Source organism: Mesoplodon densirostris, chromosome 17 (assembly GCF_025265405.1).
Source record: "Mesoplodon densirostris isolate mMesDen1 chromosome 17, mMesDen1 primary haplotype, whole genome shotgun sequence".
In the NCBI taxonomy this organism is placed as follows: Eukaryota; Metazoa; Chordata; class Mammalia; order Artiodactyla; family Ziphiidae; genus Mesoplodon; species Mesoplodon densirostris.
In genome coordinates, this window is record NC_082677.1 from 9,557,049 (window position 1) to 9,576,111 (window position 19,063).

A 19,063-nucleotide genomic window follows, 5' to 3' on the forward strand; every position below is an offset into this window, starting at 1 on the left:
CATAGAACTTGCTCAAGATCACACAGCCAATCCACGCTGGAATTAGGATTTGAACCCAGGTCCAGAAAACACCAAAGCCCATGTTTTCATTCAATGCACATTGCATCTGCAAACTACAAGTTTTAGAAAATGCACAGCCTCCCAGAGCCAAAGGAAAGATGTCTGAGAGAGTCTTTCTCTCATAAATCAAGGCTCTGAAGACTTCCTAAGTCCCATGTCAACAATCACAACACATTATAATTCATTTAAATGGCTAATCAATGAGCAGAGCCAGCTATAAACAAGAAACGTGTTCTGCTAAGCCAAAGGCTGCAGAGAAACTCAGAGCATCACGAATCTGGGTGGGGGTGGAGAGACGTTAGTCTCACCCCCCATATGCAAGAAAGAAGTCAATAACGTCTTACAGGTCAGCTTTGCTGGAGTAAAGGTTTTGGGAAGCCTTCACACGCTTGGATTATTCTCCATCAAACAAGCTCCTTCCTCTTCATTCATAAAGTTCCCCCTCAAATGCCACTGCACTCAAGACACCCAGCTTTTCAAGTAATAACCACACATACAGAGTGTTCAACAAAAAGATTTTCACACCAGTCTCAGCTTAGTAATTGCCCATTCTCCTGAAATCTAACATCATCAGCACACTCAAACATTGAGAACAAAACAAACAAAAACCTGATATCAAAACTACGGAACAGGTACTTCCCTGGTGGCACAGTGGTTAAGAATCTGCCTGCCAATGCAGGGGACATGGGTTCGAGCCCTGGTCCGGGAAGATCTCACAACTAAGCCCGTGCACCGCAACTACTGAGCCTGTGCTCTAGAGTCCGCGAGCCACAACTACTGAGCCCATGTGCCACAACTACTGAAGCCTGCAGCGCCTAGTGCCCGTGCTCTGTAACAAGAGAAGCCACGACAATGAGAAGCCCATGCACCGCAATGTAGAGTAGCCCCCGCTCGCTGCAACTAGAGAAAGCCCGCGTGCAGCAACAAAGACCCAACACAGCCAAGAAAGGAAGGGAAGGAGGGAGGGAGGGAAAGAGGGAAGGAGGGAGGGAGGGAGGGAGGGAGGGAGGGAGGAAGGATTGCTTTAAAAAAAACAAAAAAAAAACTATGGAACAAAACCCAAACATCTTAAAGGGATGTGTTTGTAAAGTGTGCGTTCTCTCACCTTTCACCTTTCTTTCCTGAGGCTTTGCAGACCAGGCTGTGCTGGGCAAGGCCCCACGAAAGCACTGGGCACGTCCTTCCTTCATCAGATAATCTGGGCAGGTGACATCAGGTTCCTTCAGGCCTCTCAGACTCAGGCAGTTCGCCGTGATCACAGTAAGCTATTGCAGGCCTCCAGCTCGACAGCCACACCAGGCTATCCTGCCTAGAGGACAGTTCACACTGCCTACTGGCCTTGGCAGGAAGCCTGATTTATACTGGAGATTCTTAACTCAAAGAAAGCATATGATCTATGACGCTTCGACTTGTCAAAGTCCCTGAGTCTATCACACAATATCTTTCACTTCAAAAGATTTTACTCTGCTCATGATTATGGGAAATTATTCATTAAGGGTGAAACAAAATTCATTGGCTGAGTAAAAAATACAAAGTAAAACTCTCGACACCGCAGAATAGCAGAAAAATAAGAGGGAAAGGTGGAGTTTAAAATGAGCCTAATTAATCGCATAGATTCCCTCATAGCATATCAAATACATAAAAAGAAAATACAAAATAAAGGTAAGAATTAGAATACTTTGTCTATTTGGGAACCAACTAAAAACAAAACAAGACCACAGAGTGGCACATTATTCCCATATCCATGAGGGGTGATATAAATTATTATTCAAGGAAGAGAAGCAAGTGTGGTGATGTTTTGTGTCCAACTGAGGACTAAAGAGCTGGGGCTTGCTTTGTATGGCTCCTGTGTTCAGGCCCAGAGGTCCCTAACAGGTACCCTGACATCACTTAGCCACGACAGAATTGAGTATGACACCTTCTATCTGAATTAATTTCACATCGATTGTTTTTTCTTTTGATAATATCACTGAATAGCAGGAGCTGGTATTATTCCCATTTGATAGATGAAGAAACTGAGGCACCGAGAGGTTAAATAAAAGCATGCATGGTCACCAGGTTACACGGTCACCTCGATGACCTCAGGGTCATCTAGGACACAAAGGTGTCCTAGAACCAGGCCTCCTGCCTTCCAGTCCCCCAAGCTTGGTTTCTCTTTCCATTGGAAACATCATTATTCTACTTAAGACTCACGTTGGCCCTTTGTTTTCAAGATTCACTTTCCCTGCAAAGTTTTACAGCTGCATGTGATTCATGTGTCCGGTTGTTTTATCCATGATTTAGGCTGCTTGTATTGAAGAAGCAGCACTATATATACTATGAGTTATCTCTTTAAAAACCCAATTATTTGGGAAAAGCTCAAATCCCAATCAACTACCAAAGAATTAACCTTTTCTCCTTAAAAACTCCCTTCCCTGAGCACTCACACAAGCACAGTCAGTTCATCAATCTCTTTATGTAAATAGTCATGCAACAAGGGAGGAGGTCTGTTTATTATTTTCGATCCTGTTTTTGCTTCTGGCAAAATTGCACAAACAGCAGAAGTTGGCAGAACATTGATATTTTCTTCTGACTGACTACTGTTCTCCAGCTACAAGTGCAGTACAAGGGCAGAGCACAACTGCGACTATTCTGGTCTGCAGGCCTCAGCCGTGACTGAGGTCAAAACTGCAAAATCTGGAAAAAGAAAAAAAAAGCTCCATCCAGGGCTTCTCTCCGCAAATGGAGACCCTGGCTTCACACACGCTTTCCTTCCACTATAGAACGGATGAGTCCAAGATCCAGAGTCCAGAGACCACCACAGGTCTGACCTAATTCCCATCTCGATTCTCACTTGCAAAGGCCCACGGTGAAGATCACACGAGCCGCTGAGCTCCGGGGCCCTAAGAGCCCTGGGGAAACCTGGGGGAGTATATGGACATCGAGACCCCCAGCACCTTCTAGGACGAAGAGCAGCACTCTGCAGGGTCCGGAAGTAGGGAAAGGGGGTTGGGGGTGGAGGAATTTGTCCTTTCCCTCTGTTATGCTTATTCCTACCTAACCTTCCTAGACTCCTTACCAAAGGCCAAATGCTGCTGCCGTGTTGTTTACTTTGGACAGAGCGCCCTGGATGAAGAGCAGCCAACCCTCAGGAGAGGGGTGGGAGGGTAGTTAGTATCTAGGATGATCACGAGGAATTGCTGCTGGTTTTGGAGGTAAAGTTCTCCAACAACTTGAGGGACTGGTGGGGGAGAAGAGGGAGGACTAAGAAGGTCCAAAGTGATGAAAGAAAACAGAACGCCTTGCTTGGATTCAAGGTAGACATGCTTACATAATCATGAGGGTGCTGATGTTGTCAGTGGTACGTTGACAAAGGCTTCTGAATCACAGACTTGAGTTCAAAGTCCAGCTCTGCCACCTACTTGCTGGGGGACTTTGGGAAAGTTATCTAACATTCTGAGTCTTCGTCTACTCATCTGAAAAATGAACATCATAAGGCCTGAGTGTTAGGCCTTACTATGTTTATTTTCCAGATGAGTAAATTTCACTCTTGAGTCTTCATGAAAATTAAATAAAATAGCAATAAATGCAGTGCCGAAAACAGTCCCTGCTACATAATAGGGAACCCTCAATAAGAGCAGGTATAAGTATACGGTCAGTGTTTAAAAAATCTTGTAAACTTTTCAAGAGCTAAAATTTGAGGCATAAAATTTATAAAAAGTCAAATCATCAATCCCCAGACCCAAATATTTGACATAAATGCACAGAAATTTTGAGACATTATTTTGCCTCTCGATGACAAACCCCAACGTTCACTCTTCTTTTCACTTGGGTGACCCAGTGGAAAAGTTCTGCCTCAGCCCAGGAGGTACGGCTTGCCTGCACCTCTGGACACAGCTGCACAGACTCCAGCAGCCAGGAGGAAGCACGACTGACAGTTAAGAGCTGAAAAGAACCTGTCTCAATTCCACATCATTCCTGCCTTACAGAACAAAGCACCAGGCTTCACAGAACAGAAGCTACAGCGTCCAGGGCCAGTTCTGCTAAAGTGACCAACGATGGGAGATGGACACAAAAGTGAAAAGAGAAGCCTCACCTGAAACAGAAATAGAATGGCTCCATCAGAAACTGAATTGTAAAGCTGGAGGTGAGGAAGTAATTTTACTCCACGTGGAAGGGGGAAAGGAAAAAGTTGAACTCTGAAACCATCTCTACTCTACCAGTTAGTTAATGTTTGACAACCGTATTGCTCACTGCCAAGTTTCCTTATTCGATCAAGTGAGCCTATACTTATCTATAGAGTCCACTCAGGGAAATGTACTTTTCCATACAGCAAAACCAAGTGAAAATCCACTTCCAAAGGAACAACTTAGGGAACGGAGACTAGAAACGTCTCAAAGTAGGAAAGCTTGCATATGCATTTGTCAGATCTCTGAAAGATTCTAGGGAACACAGCTTCCTAATCCAAGATGATCAGTACTATCTTACACTCATATTCAAAGATAATGCATATGGAGTTGCTCCACAAAATGTCACACATTCTACCAGTGAAGGCATTACTGTTATAATAGCTCTTCAGGGCTTCCAGGATGCCACACACAAACATCAAATGTTTTATCTTATAAAACAAGGTTTTTACTAATTAAAGATTAACATTTATGTCATGATATAAAAAGACTGGACTAACTAATGTTTCTACTCTTTGTTGGTTGGGGGGAACCAAAATGGAGGAGGACCTAAGACTACATATATTCCATAAATAAATGAAGCAAAAGAATCCACGTTGATTTAGTCCATTCAACTTGAAGGACAAATTTCAACAAATGTTAATTTCATATCCATATGCAGTCTTTCACAGCGGAGGAATTCAACAATATGAAGAATATTCCTGAATGAAAAGGAATGAAATCCTTAGAGGAAATGGGCAATGAAAGCTTCTTAAATAATTTGCTTGAATTAGTTCGAGAAACAGAGTGCTTAGTTTTTAAATTGCCAACTGATCGTTAGAAAGTTTATCGACATTTTACAGCATTTCTTTTCTATGAACTCCTCTAAGCAAAGACCACTGTAATGCTGGAAAGTTTCTACAAAATTAAGAAAAATCTCAAAGTTAAGTCCTCAGTTTAGAAAAATCACATGTTGGGGCCTCCCTGGTGGCGCAGTGGTTGAGAGTCCGCCTGCCGATGCAGGGGATACGGGTTCGTGCCCCGATCTGGGAGGATCCCATATGCCGCGGAGCGGCTGGGCCCGTGAGCCATGGCCGCTGGGCCTGCGCATCCGGAGCCTGTGCTCTGCAACGGGAGAGGCCACAACAGTGAGAGGCCCGCATACTGCAAAAAGAAAAAAAAAAAAAGAAAAATCACATGTTGAGAGGGGAACTCAGACATTATAGATAAAAACCATCAGATATATAGACATAACCCTCTGTTACTGGCTAATGAGGCTGGTCTAGGGCCTTGCTCCCACCCTCACACACTGATAGCCTCCCTGGCTTTTCACTCCAGCCTACTGAGAGCATAGCCCCCTTTCCTCCAGCACTGCTGCCCTCTCTCAGCTTTACAGTTTACCAGCAAGTCATTCCCAGAGCTGGGAACATTTCCTGCCTCTTTTATTGGCAGAAGGTGGGGATCAACAGACTTTGCTATTTATCTTTATGAGTTGAAATGTGGCCTAAACCCATCACTTTAGGTCAGTTCAGAGCAACTAAGAATAACTGCTGTGCCCAGGAAACCACACTTGGGAACAACAGTGGTTTTCATTATAGTTTAAGATAAAAAACAAAAGAGCAACAGCAACAACAAAAAAACCCACCTTTTGTTTCAGGTTTTGTGGTGGATACTTTTTGAGGACACAAAAAATGTGGCGAGAGGTATGCCTGCCTTAGTAAACTTGGTATATAATACATAATTTACTCTTCATTTGCTGATACAATACCTTGAAGGGCCCTATGTACATGGATGTTTGTTTAATGTAAATATTGATATATTTTCTTATATTGAGCACTTAGTATGTGCCAGGCACTGTGTTCTGTGTTTAATTGTATTCTCTCATTTATTGCAATAACTATGAGATAGTGGCTATTACTAGCTCCTTTTTGCCCGCAGAAGAACTGAAGCTTAGAAAAGTTAAGTAACTTGGCCAAGGTCACTCTGCTAGGGAGATACAGAGCTGAAGTTTAAACTCAAGCTGCATGACTCCAGAGGCCTCCAATTGTTTCAGTAGTAGGTGTAGAAAGTTTAAAGTTTAGGTTAAATGAACAGTGTCCCTAGGACATTCTTGATCCCACGATCAAGAGCAGAAAGTGAAATCGATCAAGAGCAGAAAGTGAAATTGAAATTCAGTCAACATGTTTCAACTGCCCCGAAGAATACAGATTTCATCATCCCATCAACAGAATAACTCCTGGAAGACTGTCCTAGAAGAAGGCAAGAAACAAATGCCCATCTCTCTAATGCTTTGTGCTACCATTTCATGACTGTTCCAAGCAATTCCAATGGATTGGCTGCCCTGGCCAGTGATAATACATAAGAATTCAAATGTGGAATTACATCACACTCAGTATTGGGACCAACCGATGATAAACTCAGTCACTGAAATTCTTTTTGCGGTCTTCTTCAAGATATCCTGCAAGACTGATTTCCCTTCTTTCTGGCCAAGATTTTTTCCCCTCCTTCTTCTAGGAAGCCAGTAATAAAAACATCTAAGCAGCTTTATCTGCTGTAGACCTTCCTCCTAAAAGCACAGCAGAGAGAATGGAATACTAACAGTGAAAATAGGAAAGTGCAGGGAAAGAGTGGTAGCAGACTCTCCTACCCAAAGAGATCAATGTAGTAGTGAAGGCGATTTGATTAATAAGAAATTATTATACACAACACATGGTCCTCCAAGTTATACCTTGCAACGGATTTCATCCTCTATTTTGAGAAATGCATTTAGCAGAAAATGTATTGTGTCCTTCAAAGCATTTCGGAGAGATTTAAATTCCTCTGCTAAGAACTCTAGTCTTATTTAGGTGAGAACGGTTGGAGTATCATTGTCATTGGAATTGTAAATCCTTCTTATTTCTTACGGTAATTTTAACTATTATAAATAATTTGGAGGTAGTAAAACCTTCAGAGGAAAATATGATTTTATGACTATCGTATTTTTTTCCAGTTTGTCATTTGGTAAATTAAAATGCATGTGAAATGCTACTGTTCACTTATAGAGATTGAATACTAATCCAAGGTTCTTGTCATCCATATGCATGATTTTCAAAATTACCAGTAAGAGGAGACTTGGAATGCAGGAAGAGAATGCCTTCTTCAGCTCAAAATACTGATATGTAAATTAGTTACTTGGTGACTGCGGAGTTCCTTTACATTCTCCACTCTCTCCTCTACACTGTTTCACTCTAGTGTTTTATCAGAATGTTAGAGACAAGGCAACGCAAATCATTGGTATTTTAATCAGCTCTGCCTCTGTCAGACCTTTAAAATTATCAGGATTCCTATGGCTTGTGAGGGAAGTCATTTGAGAGTCTAGCCAGACATTTCGGATTTTTTTCTATTGATTTCCTTTTTCTAACAGCATTAGCATGTTCTGTAATTTTAAGTTATTTTCCATCCATTCCATTTAAATTCCTTTTGATCCTAAGCTTCTCTAAAAAAGAGAATTCATGTCTTTTCAAACAATAGTGTATAAATTTTCATAGTAATCTGTGTGTCTGCCCTACCCTAGACTGCACCATTCTACAGTGATTGCTCTGGCCCTGTGTGACTTTACAACATGGGATTTGGGCTATACGGTATGGCTAATTCTCCATGCATTCTGTTGCAGCTTTTTGATATTCTGTGGATTTCTCTCAAAAAGCATCAGTCATAATGCAAATGCTAATTTGTTATCTCTTTGCCAGCAGGAGGAAAAATACCTTAAGAATATTTGTAGTCTTCATGGGAAACTTGGTAAGTTGCTTATACAACTAGACCAAACAGATTTTACTAATAAAAATGACCTATTATCTATCAGTTAACTTTATTCCGTCGTTCCGAGGGAGACTTTATGTAACCAAGGATACGTTTGGCCCTTCAAGTCAGAAACTGACTCTGAGCCACCCATCAAAGTTTGAGCTTCCAGGAGTCCACCTCTCCCATCACCTATAGCAAGGGAGGATTTGAGACTCATAAAGAGTTTCCTGTTTCTTTCCTGTGGGGCTGTGACTCCACTTTCCAGCAGTAATGGAATATTCTGAATTAGCTGCTGTAACTTCCGACCCCTTTGGAACTCAACTAGGACTTTGGCTTTATCGTAGATACAGAGCTAAAAAGTAATCACTTCTTTCTACTGGCCCAGCAGTACCTATCTTGTAGGGTTACTTGAAGATTTTTTGTATTCTTTTTATTATAATGATTAACTCTGCCCATATACCTACTCCTTCAGTTTTCTGATGGGCAAATGTGCGGAGGGCACTTAATCAGGTTAGGATCTTCCTTTGGTTGTTAATTTTCATAAAAGATATCCATCCTGCCTTAACCCAGTAGAGTTTTAAAGTATATGGAGCTGGCCTTATTTGAAAACAGAATACTTGCAATGTTACTCTATAAGATACAATCTCAAATTATCAATTCATTCAAGAAATATGTTCAAAGAGAATTATCTGAATGGACCACCAGCCCTCTACTTTCCTAAACCAGACTTTCCAAAATGTGTTCCCCAGGGAACATTGATTTTACATGATGTCACTTCCTGGTATCCAGTATAAAATGGTTTCATGATGAAATATGGAAATATGTCAGTTTAAACAAAGTTAAATTACTTCCTGCAGGATTTCTCTGAACCTTTCATAAATGTGAATTTCCAAGAAGGGAAGGAGGATGCAGTATTTCCCCAAATTACTTAACCACAGACATATTTTCCTCCTGCCTATCTATCTATCTATCCATCCATCCAACCATCCATGTAACTAGAGTTCTGAGAATGAGACATAGAGAAATTGTCTCTAGACAGTTTCCATGGTATTTCTAGATTAAGCCAGAGAATCAGAGGATTACCTACTGCACCTCCTTGTTTTGATCCGTCCACCCCATCCTCGAATATTTTTACTGAATTATAATTTGTTGTTATGCCCCCACTTCCACTGCAGGATGCTGTAAGAGATTTGCTATTGATTTCACTATAGGAATGTTTAAAAGCACCATCCACTATGGCTTGTAGTCTCTTTATGGGATTTTGTATGAGAAACTGCTCTTGTATATCAAGTCCTTAGGAGAAAATTCTCCCAAATATCAAGTCCCAGGGAAAGTTGTGCTGGTATGTTTTTACCTTATGGACATGGCAAATCTTCCCTGATCACGTTTTCCTCTTTTCTTAGATTAGGAAGGCTCAAGCTAAATCTGCAGCCTGCTTTTAATAATTATTCAGGGCCTTGCGTTGTAAATTTTTATATAATATCTCTTCCTAGTTTTATCTTATTAATTAACCTACATTTTTCTTTTCACCAGATTTATCTTTTTTTAACTGAGTTGTATCTTCTTCTCTGAACTACCTCAAATCCTTTAGGTAATGAGGTAGAATGTAAATTAATACATAATGTCTTTACCCACACCAAAATCATATTCAGATTGCCTGAGGAGATAGAAAATGATTGTTACGTGATCCTCATTTCATTCAAATATCTGGTGTGCAAAACACATGGTTGTCTTCTTATGTCTCAGCATCTCGTTCTCATAGCTAATGAAATGTAGAGACAGAGCATTAAAACTTAATGATAAGTTTTCACTGAATTTCCATTTATTTTCCTTTTTATAGGTAGTTTACTAAAACCCACTTGTCATTTTCTCTCTTTCTAAATTTGTCTGGGCCATCAATTGATATTGCTCAGACCACTAATGGTGATTTTTTTTTAACTTGTGCTTCTAAATCGGCCATGATTAGGTTGTTAGGGAAATGGGGAATCCTGTTTTATAAAAGTTGACCAGTGTCCCCAATTTACTAATAATTAAAGCACTGATTATAGTGGGGGGGGTAAGATATGAGAAAAAATGAATCTCTATTCACTTAAACTAATGTCACAAAATCCAGATTTGGCAATTGCCTGCATCTGGGATGGGTGTTCATAAATTCAGAACTAATAAAAGCAGTGAAGTGCAGCTATGAAAGTTAAATTCTCAAGTTTTATATGTGTATAAGCATATTGCTCTTTGCTAATTTCTTTCCAGTAGTTATTTCTTGACTGCTCATATTTTTACTATGTGATGATTTTTAAAATGTTATTCAAAGTTAGTTGACTTAATTCACTTAACAGATTTTCCTGTAACTTCTGGTTAAACGGTATCCTTTGTGTACAGGCCCTGCAGTCACCAGCACTGAATAGAAAGAGGCTCTGATTCATGAAATGTGAATTTGTGACAGTTTTTTTTTTTTTTTTAAAGAACTTGAGCAACACATGACTGATGCATGCTTACCCTGTTTTCTGTGTTCCATCTGTCTTTCTGCCAGTGTATTCATCCTCCATTTCTGAAAGTAGCTGAGAAAGAGAATGCTAAGCATAGAGAAAGGGCAATTCTAAAAGAACAAAGGGTTGTTTAATTTTGGCTGATGCTACCCACTTGGTGGAGGTCTCCTACACCAGGGATGAGAAATGCCACCACTTAGGTTGGGCAAATCCCCAAGATATCATTTGACTTGATGGAGGAATGAGAGAGAATACATCACTAATGCCCAGCTCTATTCCCTGCAAACATAAAAAAGCAGTTTACTCCACTCTAGTTGAGTTCAACTCAAGTGCTATCTCTAAAAATAGTGTCAGATAAAAAGTCAATGAACATGCAAGATCAACTTTCACTAATTCTCCTAGTAGTGAAATTTCCACATTTTGCATTTACTATCAAGAAAAGAGGTCTTTTGTGAGCTTTGGGATCCACCTACATTGACACTCTCGGATGCCTACGGTCCTTGCAATAGGCCAGGCATTGCAATAACTCCATTTTACAGTCCAGGACTCCTGATAAAGAAAGGTTTTTACAGGTTTCTTTATAAATATAGGTTGTACTGACATTTAAATAGTCCACAAGACCGGACATCCTAACATTCCTATTAAATTGATAATGAGAGCATTAACAAGGTATCAAAGAAGTATGTCCGGGTAGATGCTGAATAACATAATAAGGAAAATGTAAATAAGAATCATCTTTCTCTTAAGGTAATAACCTGTGATCACAGAATCCTAGAGTTTTAGAGATGATGGGAGCTTCACATTTATTTAATCCAAACTCTTTGTTTTATGGAAGAAGAAAAGAATGCCCAGAGAAGTTGTGACTTGCCCCAGATCACACAATTAATTAGGATCAGAAGTAGAACTAAAATCTGATTTCCATCTTACCATTTCCTTGACAAGATGTAGAAAAATTAAAAGCCATTGATTTATTCCACATTAGACAGCTGCTCTGTTTCCTTTTTGGCTTCTGCTACTTTAGGTTTAAATTTCCCTGCATTACACACTCTTGTTCAAGGAGTTATTGACTCAACTACAGAAAGACCTTGGGAACCACAGTCATACCATCTCATTTTCTCATCAAGAAATGAAGGCCCAGTGAAGTTCTGAAACTTGCCTGGTAAGAGAATGAGAGAGTTTCCAAATAGAGCCTGCATCCCTGTCTTCTTTTTTTTTCTGTAGTTCAATGGACTTTATTGCAGTCTGGTCCATATCATGCTGTTTAAAGCATTACAATATTTTTTTCAGTTTAAAAGCATGATGAATTCTTTCACAAAGCAAGTGATCACATTTATACATTTGCTTAAATTTGGATTTTCCGAGTAACATGTGTGTGTATAGACTTTAAGCATGATGCACATGTAGCCAATAAATCGTAACCATCTAATGACATAAGATCCCAGTTCACCCCTTCCATGGCCTAACATACTCTTCCTCCACCTCCTCAGCATCCTCCCTCTTGCCCATTCCAAGAGCCTGCCGGTAAGGGAAATAAGGACCGTTACTATTTTCATTCTCTCTCCCTATAACAATTTCCCCATTGATTCAGCAAGATTGTGGGGCAAGGATCATGGGCAGTATGACTTGTGTGATAAGCTTTCACTCTGCAAAACACCCTATTTTAAACATCACTTCTCTTTTTCACTGGACTTAAAACTCCAGAACTAAGAAGATGGCTAGAGAAATGATGCATGTATATTTTGGAGCATACCCTAAGAGAAGCAAGTTTAGATTCATCCTGGGTTTGAGCAACTAATTCTGATCCTATGTATCATCAAAGATTCCTTTATTTCTCTTCCCTGTTTTTCCCTCTAATGAGTGGATCTGCTGTTGAATCATGTCTGTGCCATTCAATGATCATCTCACTGTAATGAGGTCATTGGGGAGCAACTTACTCTTATTTGCACTCTGTTCCCAACAGCCATGAAAGACTATAAGTGTTGATCCCCAAATTATATTAATTTAATGCTAAATCTTCCTTGAAAGATCTATAGCAGAGTAAACAATCTTAATGATGTGGCTGTCATTTCAAGATACCAGTATGTGAGTTACAAAAAATATTGGTGTTATTAATTTAATATGCACTTGATAACTTTAATTGAATGATTATGGGCCATTAGTATAATAACCTGACATTGTGTACTATTGGGTACTAACTGCTCAAGAAAGGTAAAACACATAGCAGTTTGCTTCCACTAGAGAAATAAGACCTGACCAGACATCTCACAGTGATTCTGTAACATGGTTCATTGCTGTACCCTGAGTAGAAAAGATTGAAATATTATATAATCCAGAAATCAACCATAGGTTCAGTAGTTTAACACTCATTATAAAAACTAAAAAATGGTTTGGAGTATTATTGAGCATGGTCTCTAGCTAAGATACATTCAAATACCAGCTCCTACTATGTAACTTTGGAGAGGTTATTTGAACTCTATGTACTTCTGTTTTCTCACCTTTAAAATGGGTATAATAATAGTACTTACCTACAAGAATTTATTTTTTGAGGATAAAATAAATTGGAATATATATAAAGTGCTCTGAGCAGTGCATGATACACTGTAAATATTCAATCAATATTCTCTATTACAGTAAACCAATCTACTCATACAGTAAACCCAGTAAAATCGCTTTGCTTCTGCTTTCTCAATGTCTTACAACACAATTGTGCATTGCATTATTAACGCATTATTAACAAATAATGAGTTCCTAATCACTGGATTGTTGGAATTCTTTCATGCTTCCCTATGATCCTAACTGTCACTTAATTTTTAGGCATTCATTAGCTTCAAACATTCCATTGCCCAGTATAAAAAAAAGTGAGTATGCTCAAATTTTCTAACTAGGCAAAATGAAACACAGTCACAGAATACATTTTCAATGATCATGCATGTGTTCATAACTTCAAGTCCTCAATGGAAAAATAATCTTCGTTCCAGAAAGAATATAATTTTTAATGAAATCAATCACTGCAAATTCATTTAAGGAGATTTACAAAGATATTTCAAACTATTTGTATGCAATGTTTCTAACATAATACACTTTATAAGCATGCTGAGGAACATTTAGAGTGCAGACTACAAATCATCAAATCATCACCAAACATTTATTGAGACCCTATGTCCATAATGATGATGACGTCTGGTAAAGCACCATTGTCAGAAATCTCTAAAACTAAAATGGAGCTGGTTTTTATTACAAGCCTAGTGTATTTTTAAATCAAGCCACAGGGAAATAATTACTTTTGTTTCTATTCAATCAAGACATGCACACAGAGTTTATGGAATGACATAATATCCTTCCTGAAATCAGACCGGTATGTAGGACCAGTATCCTTCACACATAACCAGTTCCTGAACCTTTAAAAACAAATCCTAATTTCCAAGGAAACAATCTCATCAAATGCTGCTCACTAGAATACATATTGTTCCTTTTGGAAACATTACAATATGATTTTCATGATTACAAACCCCAACTTCCCCTCTAAAATTCAATATAATCTTAAACTTATTTATTTAAGTGGAAATTGTACTTTTATAATGGCTCTAGAATATCCTGGTCAACTTACGTATCATCAATATAATAATTTAGTTATTTAGAAGTCTGGGAGGGGGTGGCTATAAACTTCATAAACTTATTGTACATGTGTAGTATGTGTGTGTGTCTTTTAAATGGGCAACAGAAGTTTCTTAGGAATGTTCACCTTTCTACTTTCTACAAACCTATCCTAAGATAAAGCGCATGTTTTAAACTATTTTTGGAGAATGATGAGTTTTAGTGATTTTTTTCCCCCTGAGAATAAAAAGGAACACGGAACAACTTGTAATCAATATCCTCTCCTCTCTGCCTTATCAAAGCTGGTGCTTCTGTCACAAGATTTGCTTTGACATTAGCAGACACTTATCCTTTACCAGAAAAACAGTATCAATAAATCAGTGGCAACTGCTGACATAAACGTACAAATAGGCAGAGAATGTGACACTGGTTGTCAGCCCAAGGCCCTTAAGAATAGAATTTTAACTTTCTCCTGTCACTAAGAGTGTTCTAAAGAATCTAGGCAGGGTGGAAGTTAGTTCCCCCCCACCTCCTACTTAAATAAACAAGTGTCCAAGTTTTAAATGTGACAGAGTGTGTGGAACTTGTCACGTTTAAAAATGTAAAGCTCCTAAAATACATACTGAGGAAACCTGTCTCATTTATTCTGTAGAGACACATAAGTCTTGGAAATTTATGATTCACTGTCCTACCGTGAAGTTTTTTGTGGACTTTATGTTGAGTTATGTGGCAGCTAAGTGCTGTCACTGTTTGCTTGAAACTGCAGCCTGAAGTTATTTCTGAAAGGTATGCGCAGCTTGGCATAGAAATCCGTATGTTGTAAAGTGAAAACAATAATTTTAAAAACTGGGTTAGCATGAAAGAGAGCCAACAGAAATCAGAATTAGCAACAGCCTTCCACTACCGGCGACTCACCTTGTTGAATTTTAGTCACTAGCTGATGGCGTGCTAGAATCCGGCTCATCCTGTAAGGAGAGCGTCTCGCAGTCTGATCAAATCGCAAATACATCTCCTGGCCCTCAGGTGTCATGGCATTTAGATAGTAGCAACCTGAAGCTGGGGTCCTGGGTCCCTGACTGAACATCCCGGCAGATTTTCTTTTGCCCTCAGTCTGCCCTGTGGCTGTTTCCGTCTGCCTTCAGTCTCAGTTACAGAGCGAGGCACCCAGCCCAGCGGAACTCAGCAGACCCAGCGATTTTTAAAAAGAAAAAGGAGTGCCAAAAGCCACAACTCAGAATTCCAACCCCCGGCCTCACGTGACCTCGCAGAGCCAATCAGAGGAAGACAGGAGATGGGACGGTCCACAGTCGGCCCCAAGCCCCGGAGAGAGGCAGATCCAGCCTCTCTGATCCCCACACAATGCGGGAAGCCAAAGCGAGTACTGCCCTGCCTCTGAGCTGACTAAGCCCCGAGAAGCAGCACTCACTGAAAGAGTTCAAAGGAAAAGAGAGAGGAAAGAGGAAAGGCAGCAGAAGAAAAATAAGCCCTGGGCATAGGAAATCAACCTTTCTGGTTGTAAGGGTTAGAGAAAGCACACTCGCCTTCTCCAAGGCAGCTAAAAGAGGGATGTGAGAAACAAATGAAAAACTACTTCAAATAAGCATAAACAGCTTAGTGTAAATTACCACCCTTCATTACAAAGAAATAAATAAAGCTTTTCCAGTGAAAAGTGAACTTCAAGTGATTTAAGGACCTGAGTAAATACGCTCCAGGCCCCTGACCCTCTGCATGGGAAGCTGAGAGCTCTCACAGATGAGACTGGCAGAGGCAAGAGCACAAGTGTATTTGTTAAGTATCTACCCCTTTAAATTTTCCACTTCTCCAAGTGTTAATCACCCACAAGTAAAGTACTTTTGAAGTACCTCTCACGTTTAAGTCACTGCCAGGAATCATGGTAAAGATGCAGATTCATGCAATGCTGCTGTTGCCAAGCTGCTTGGGATCAATAGAGAAGTTATGCAAAAGCATATAACACAGGCCTTATGTGAAAGGGGCCTCAAGAAAGACACAAGAGCAATATTAGAGGAAGCAATATTATATTTGACTGGGGTGACGAGAGCAGGCCACACAGAGGAAGAGACATTTGGGTGGGCTTTAAAAAAATGGGTGGGATTCTGACAGGCAGAGACTGAGGAGGGCTTTGCAGGAGGGTCTGTGCCCACGTGTGGAGATCGGGAACCACAGCGTGTGTTGAAGGAAAACGTGAGTAATTCCACTTGGCCATATCCGAGTATACATATGGGGGTAATTAGCATTTCTCCCCTATTTTTTCTCTTTAATATTGTTTGATGTAAAGCGGAAAAAAGTCCATAGAAAACATGTTATCAAATTCTGAACCTGGGGCTGAGGGAATAAAGTTCTTTGAAAAAGAGACATAAGGCCAAGTTGTTCTTATATTTTGGCTGTCTCAAACTGAAACATAGCCTGGCCTGGGATTTGGAATCCTAATAATAAAAAACTTCCAATTGAAAGTTCAACAGGACTTAAATTAGGTCCTCAATTCTTGCTGCTGTGGCAATGGTGGTCAGTCCTAACATCTTTCCCTGTGGGAACGTCACAATTCTGAGAAGCAGCTCATTTCGTGTAAATATCTTACTAGGTAAATGAGCACATTAATAAAGATCCCTGGGGCCTACACTGGAATGTACTCTCTCTCATGGCAGTTGTGAGCCTCTTCCGATAATTATGCAAGAGTAAGCAAGGGTCAGGTTTTCAAGTCAGTGTTGATGCAGGAAAGGAAAGGGGTGTTCCTTTTTCATTTTTATTTAGGATTTGATCAGAGTTTTTCTATTCCAGGGGATCTTTTGTGGATGGTGAAAGGGATCTAAGATCTAGCGACTCTGGTATGCCAGAAGCCTGGGCATGAATGGCAGACAGGCTTAGTACTCCTCTGCAGTATTAGATGCTTGTGAGGTCCAATTCCCAAGCTCAGATCCAGCACTGGCTGCCATCTGATGGAGATGCTGATGTCAGCCACCTTGTGTACAGGCTTTCAGTTTGATAGTCCAGTGTTGGGGACGTCCCTGCCGTAAACACCTGCCAGTTATCACTTTTCAATGGGAGAGTGTAGAAGAAGAGTAGAGAGAGAAAGAAGAGTGGATCATGGGACTTGGGAACTTTGCATATGTGCTGGGAAACCAAGCAAAGGGAAGGAAAAGGCAGGAAATGATATGTAGTTGCTTTTTAGCTGTGGATAACACTTAAAGAAAGACTGGAGTTTAACACTGACTTGGCTGCATTTTAAAAGTAAATGGAGGGCCTCCCTGGTGGCGCAGTGGTTAAGAGTCCGCCTGCCGATGCAGGGGATACGGGTTCGTGCCCCGGTCTGGGAGGATCCCATATGCCGCGGAGCGGCTGGGCCCGTGAGCCATGGCCGCTGGGCCTGCGCATCCGGAGCCTGTGCTCCGCAACGGGAGAGGCCACAACAGTGAGAGGCCCGCATACCGCAAAAAGAAAAGAAAAAAAAAAAAAAAAAAAGTAAATGGAATGATTCTTCCTGAGAAGCACTGCACTGTATCCTGGCCAGGTTACTATTAAAAAAAAAAAAAAAATCACCATGCCTCCTTTTTGCATAATAATGAATACATGAACACGTTGAAAGTCCTGAGGTGTTTTGTTCTGAAAACATCAAGATCATAAATATGTATTCTTTGATATATATAAGCAGATACAACAACATGAAACATAGTATTTCATAGGAGATGGCAATGAAGAACAAGAATTCAATGTAAATTAGGGAGAAAAAAGAATTTGAATTTCCTAATTAAAAGAAAGACGACTTAGCATAAAGCCCAATTTTTCTAAAAATCAGTCTGATTTTTAATAAAGGGATCTATGAAGGATCATGCATCAACATCTTTGTCTTCCCTGTGTCATGTCCAATTTATTTTTTATGGTTAAAGTGGTAGTATCTATAAATCCATGCAATTACTCACCATGGTTTTGCCACTTTGTGTCCAAAATACCATATTTAAAGCAGATAGGTAACATTATTTTCTCATTAGCATCATTATCGCCTTGTTTTATGCTAATGTATTGCTATGAAATCTGAGCCCTTTCAGTGAATTTTTTTCATCATTTGGTCCCAGTGTTAGAAGAATCACCACTGGGTGGGCAGTTCTGTTCTGCTTGTTGTAAATGTAAAATCAAGAAACTGCTGGCTATCTTCTCTGGGCTGAAATGTCCTCCATGCATCTCATGGAGAGAGCTCTTGCTCTTGACTGGTGAGTGAGTGAGGACCAAAGGAACCAGAGAGAGGGAGAGAGTGCTGAAAACCCAAGATGCTGGATTTCCTCCGTTCCAGTTCCTTCAAACGTGAGGAAAATGGATGGTACTAGTTTTTAGTTTTCAACTACTTTTCCTGTCTCCTAATTTGGTCATCAAGAAGAATCTTCACTCAGACTATTTCAGGGATGGGATAAACAGATGAATATTGGGAGCCAACAAGAACAGTGAACAGGGGAATGGAAAAGGGAGAGTGGCTAACAATGCTAAGCATCTACTGAGTGCTAAGCCTTATGCTATTTACATTTCATGTCTTTAATTAATCTCCACGGCAACCCTTTGTGCTAGCCTATTTTGTGGAAAAGGAAATTAAGACTCCCAGAGGTGACGCAATGTCCCAGGTCATAGAGCAAGCAAGTGTAGAGCCTCTGTGTATCTCCAAGCTGATGATATTTTAACTCTTTCCACTGTTACACATGAGGGACAGGGAAGGAAAAACTGTGGCACTAAAAGGGTGCTGGGGAAATTGGATAAGGGAGAAAATTTTCGGAAGAATGTACTGAAAATCATCTTAATCCTATTTAATTGTATGTGATAGCGGGGTGGAAATACAGGTCTAGGATGACTAAAGTCTTGTGGTGGTTGAGATCGAGGTGTCTTTAGAGTAAGGTACATAGCCCAGAGCCTTTAACTAACCAGTGAGAACCATGGGCCCTCTCTGGAGTAAAAGACCAAGAACTGGAGACCCACCCATCCCTTCCCCAATCCTGAAAT

The 19,063-nt window shown here is 40.1% G+C and overlaps 1 protein-coding gene across 5 annotated transcripts in view; it reads right to left on the reverse strand.

Annotated features, from left to right (window-relative positions):
* STARD13 (StAR related lipid transfer domain containing 13) overlaps window positions 1-19,063 on the reverse strand; it is a 253,253-nt gene that overhangs the window by 184,936 nt on the left and 49,254 nt on the right. Inside the window, exon 1 of one of the 5 annotated variants that reach the window (XM_060079644.1) lies at window positions 14,981-15,243. The exons of 3 other annotated variants lie outside the window; for them this stretch is intronic. In XM_060079644.1, coding sequence (XP_059935627.1) covers window positions 14,981-15,149 — 169 coding nt within the window. In that variant the 5' untranslated portion in view covers window positions 15,150-15,243. Of the gene's footprint in view, window positions 1-10,481; window positions 10,539-14,980; window positions 15,244-19,063 lie in introns of those variants that run through there. One more of the 5 variants, XM_060079646.1, reaches the window with a different exon arrangement.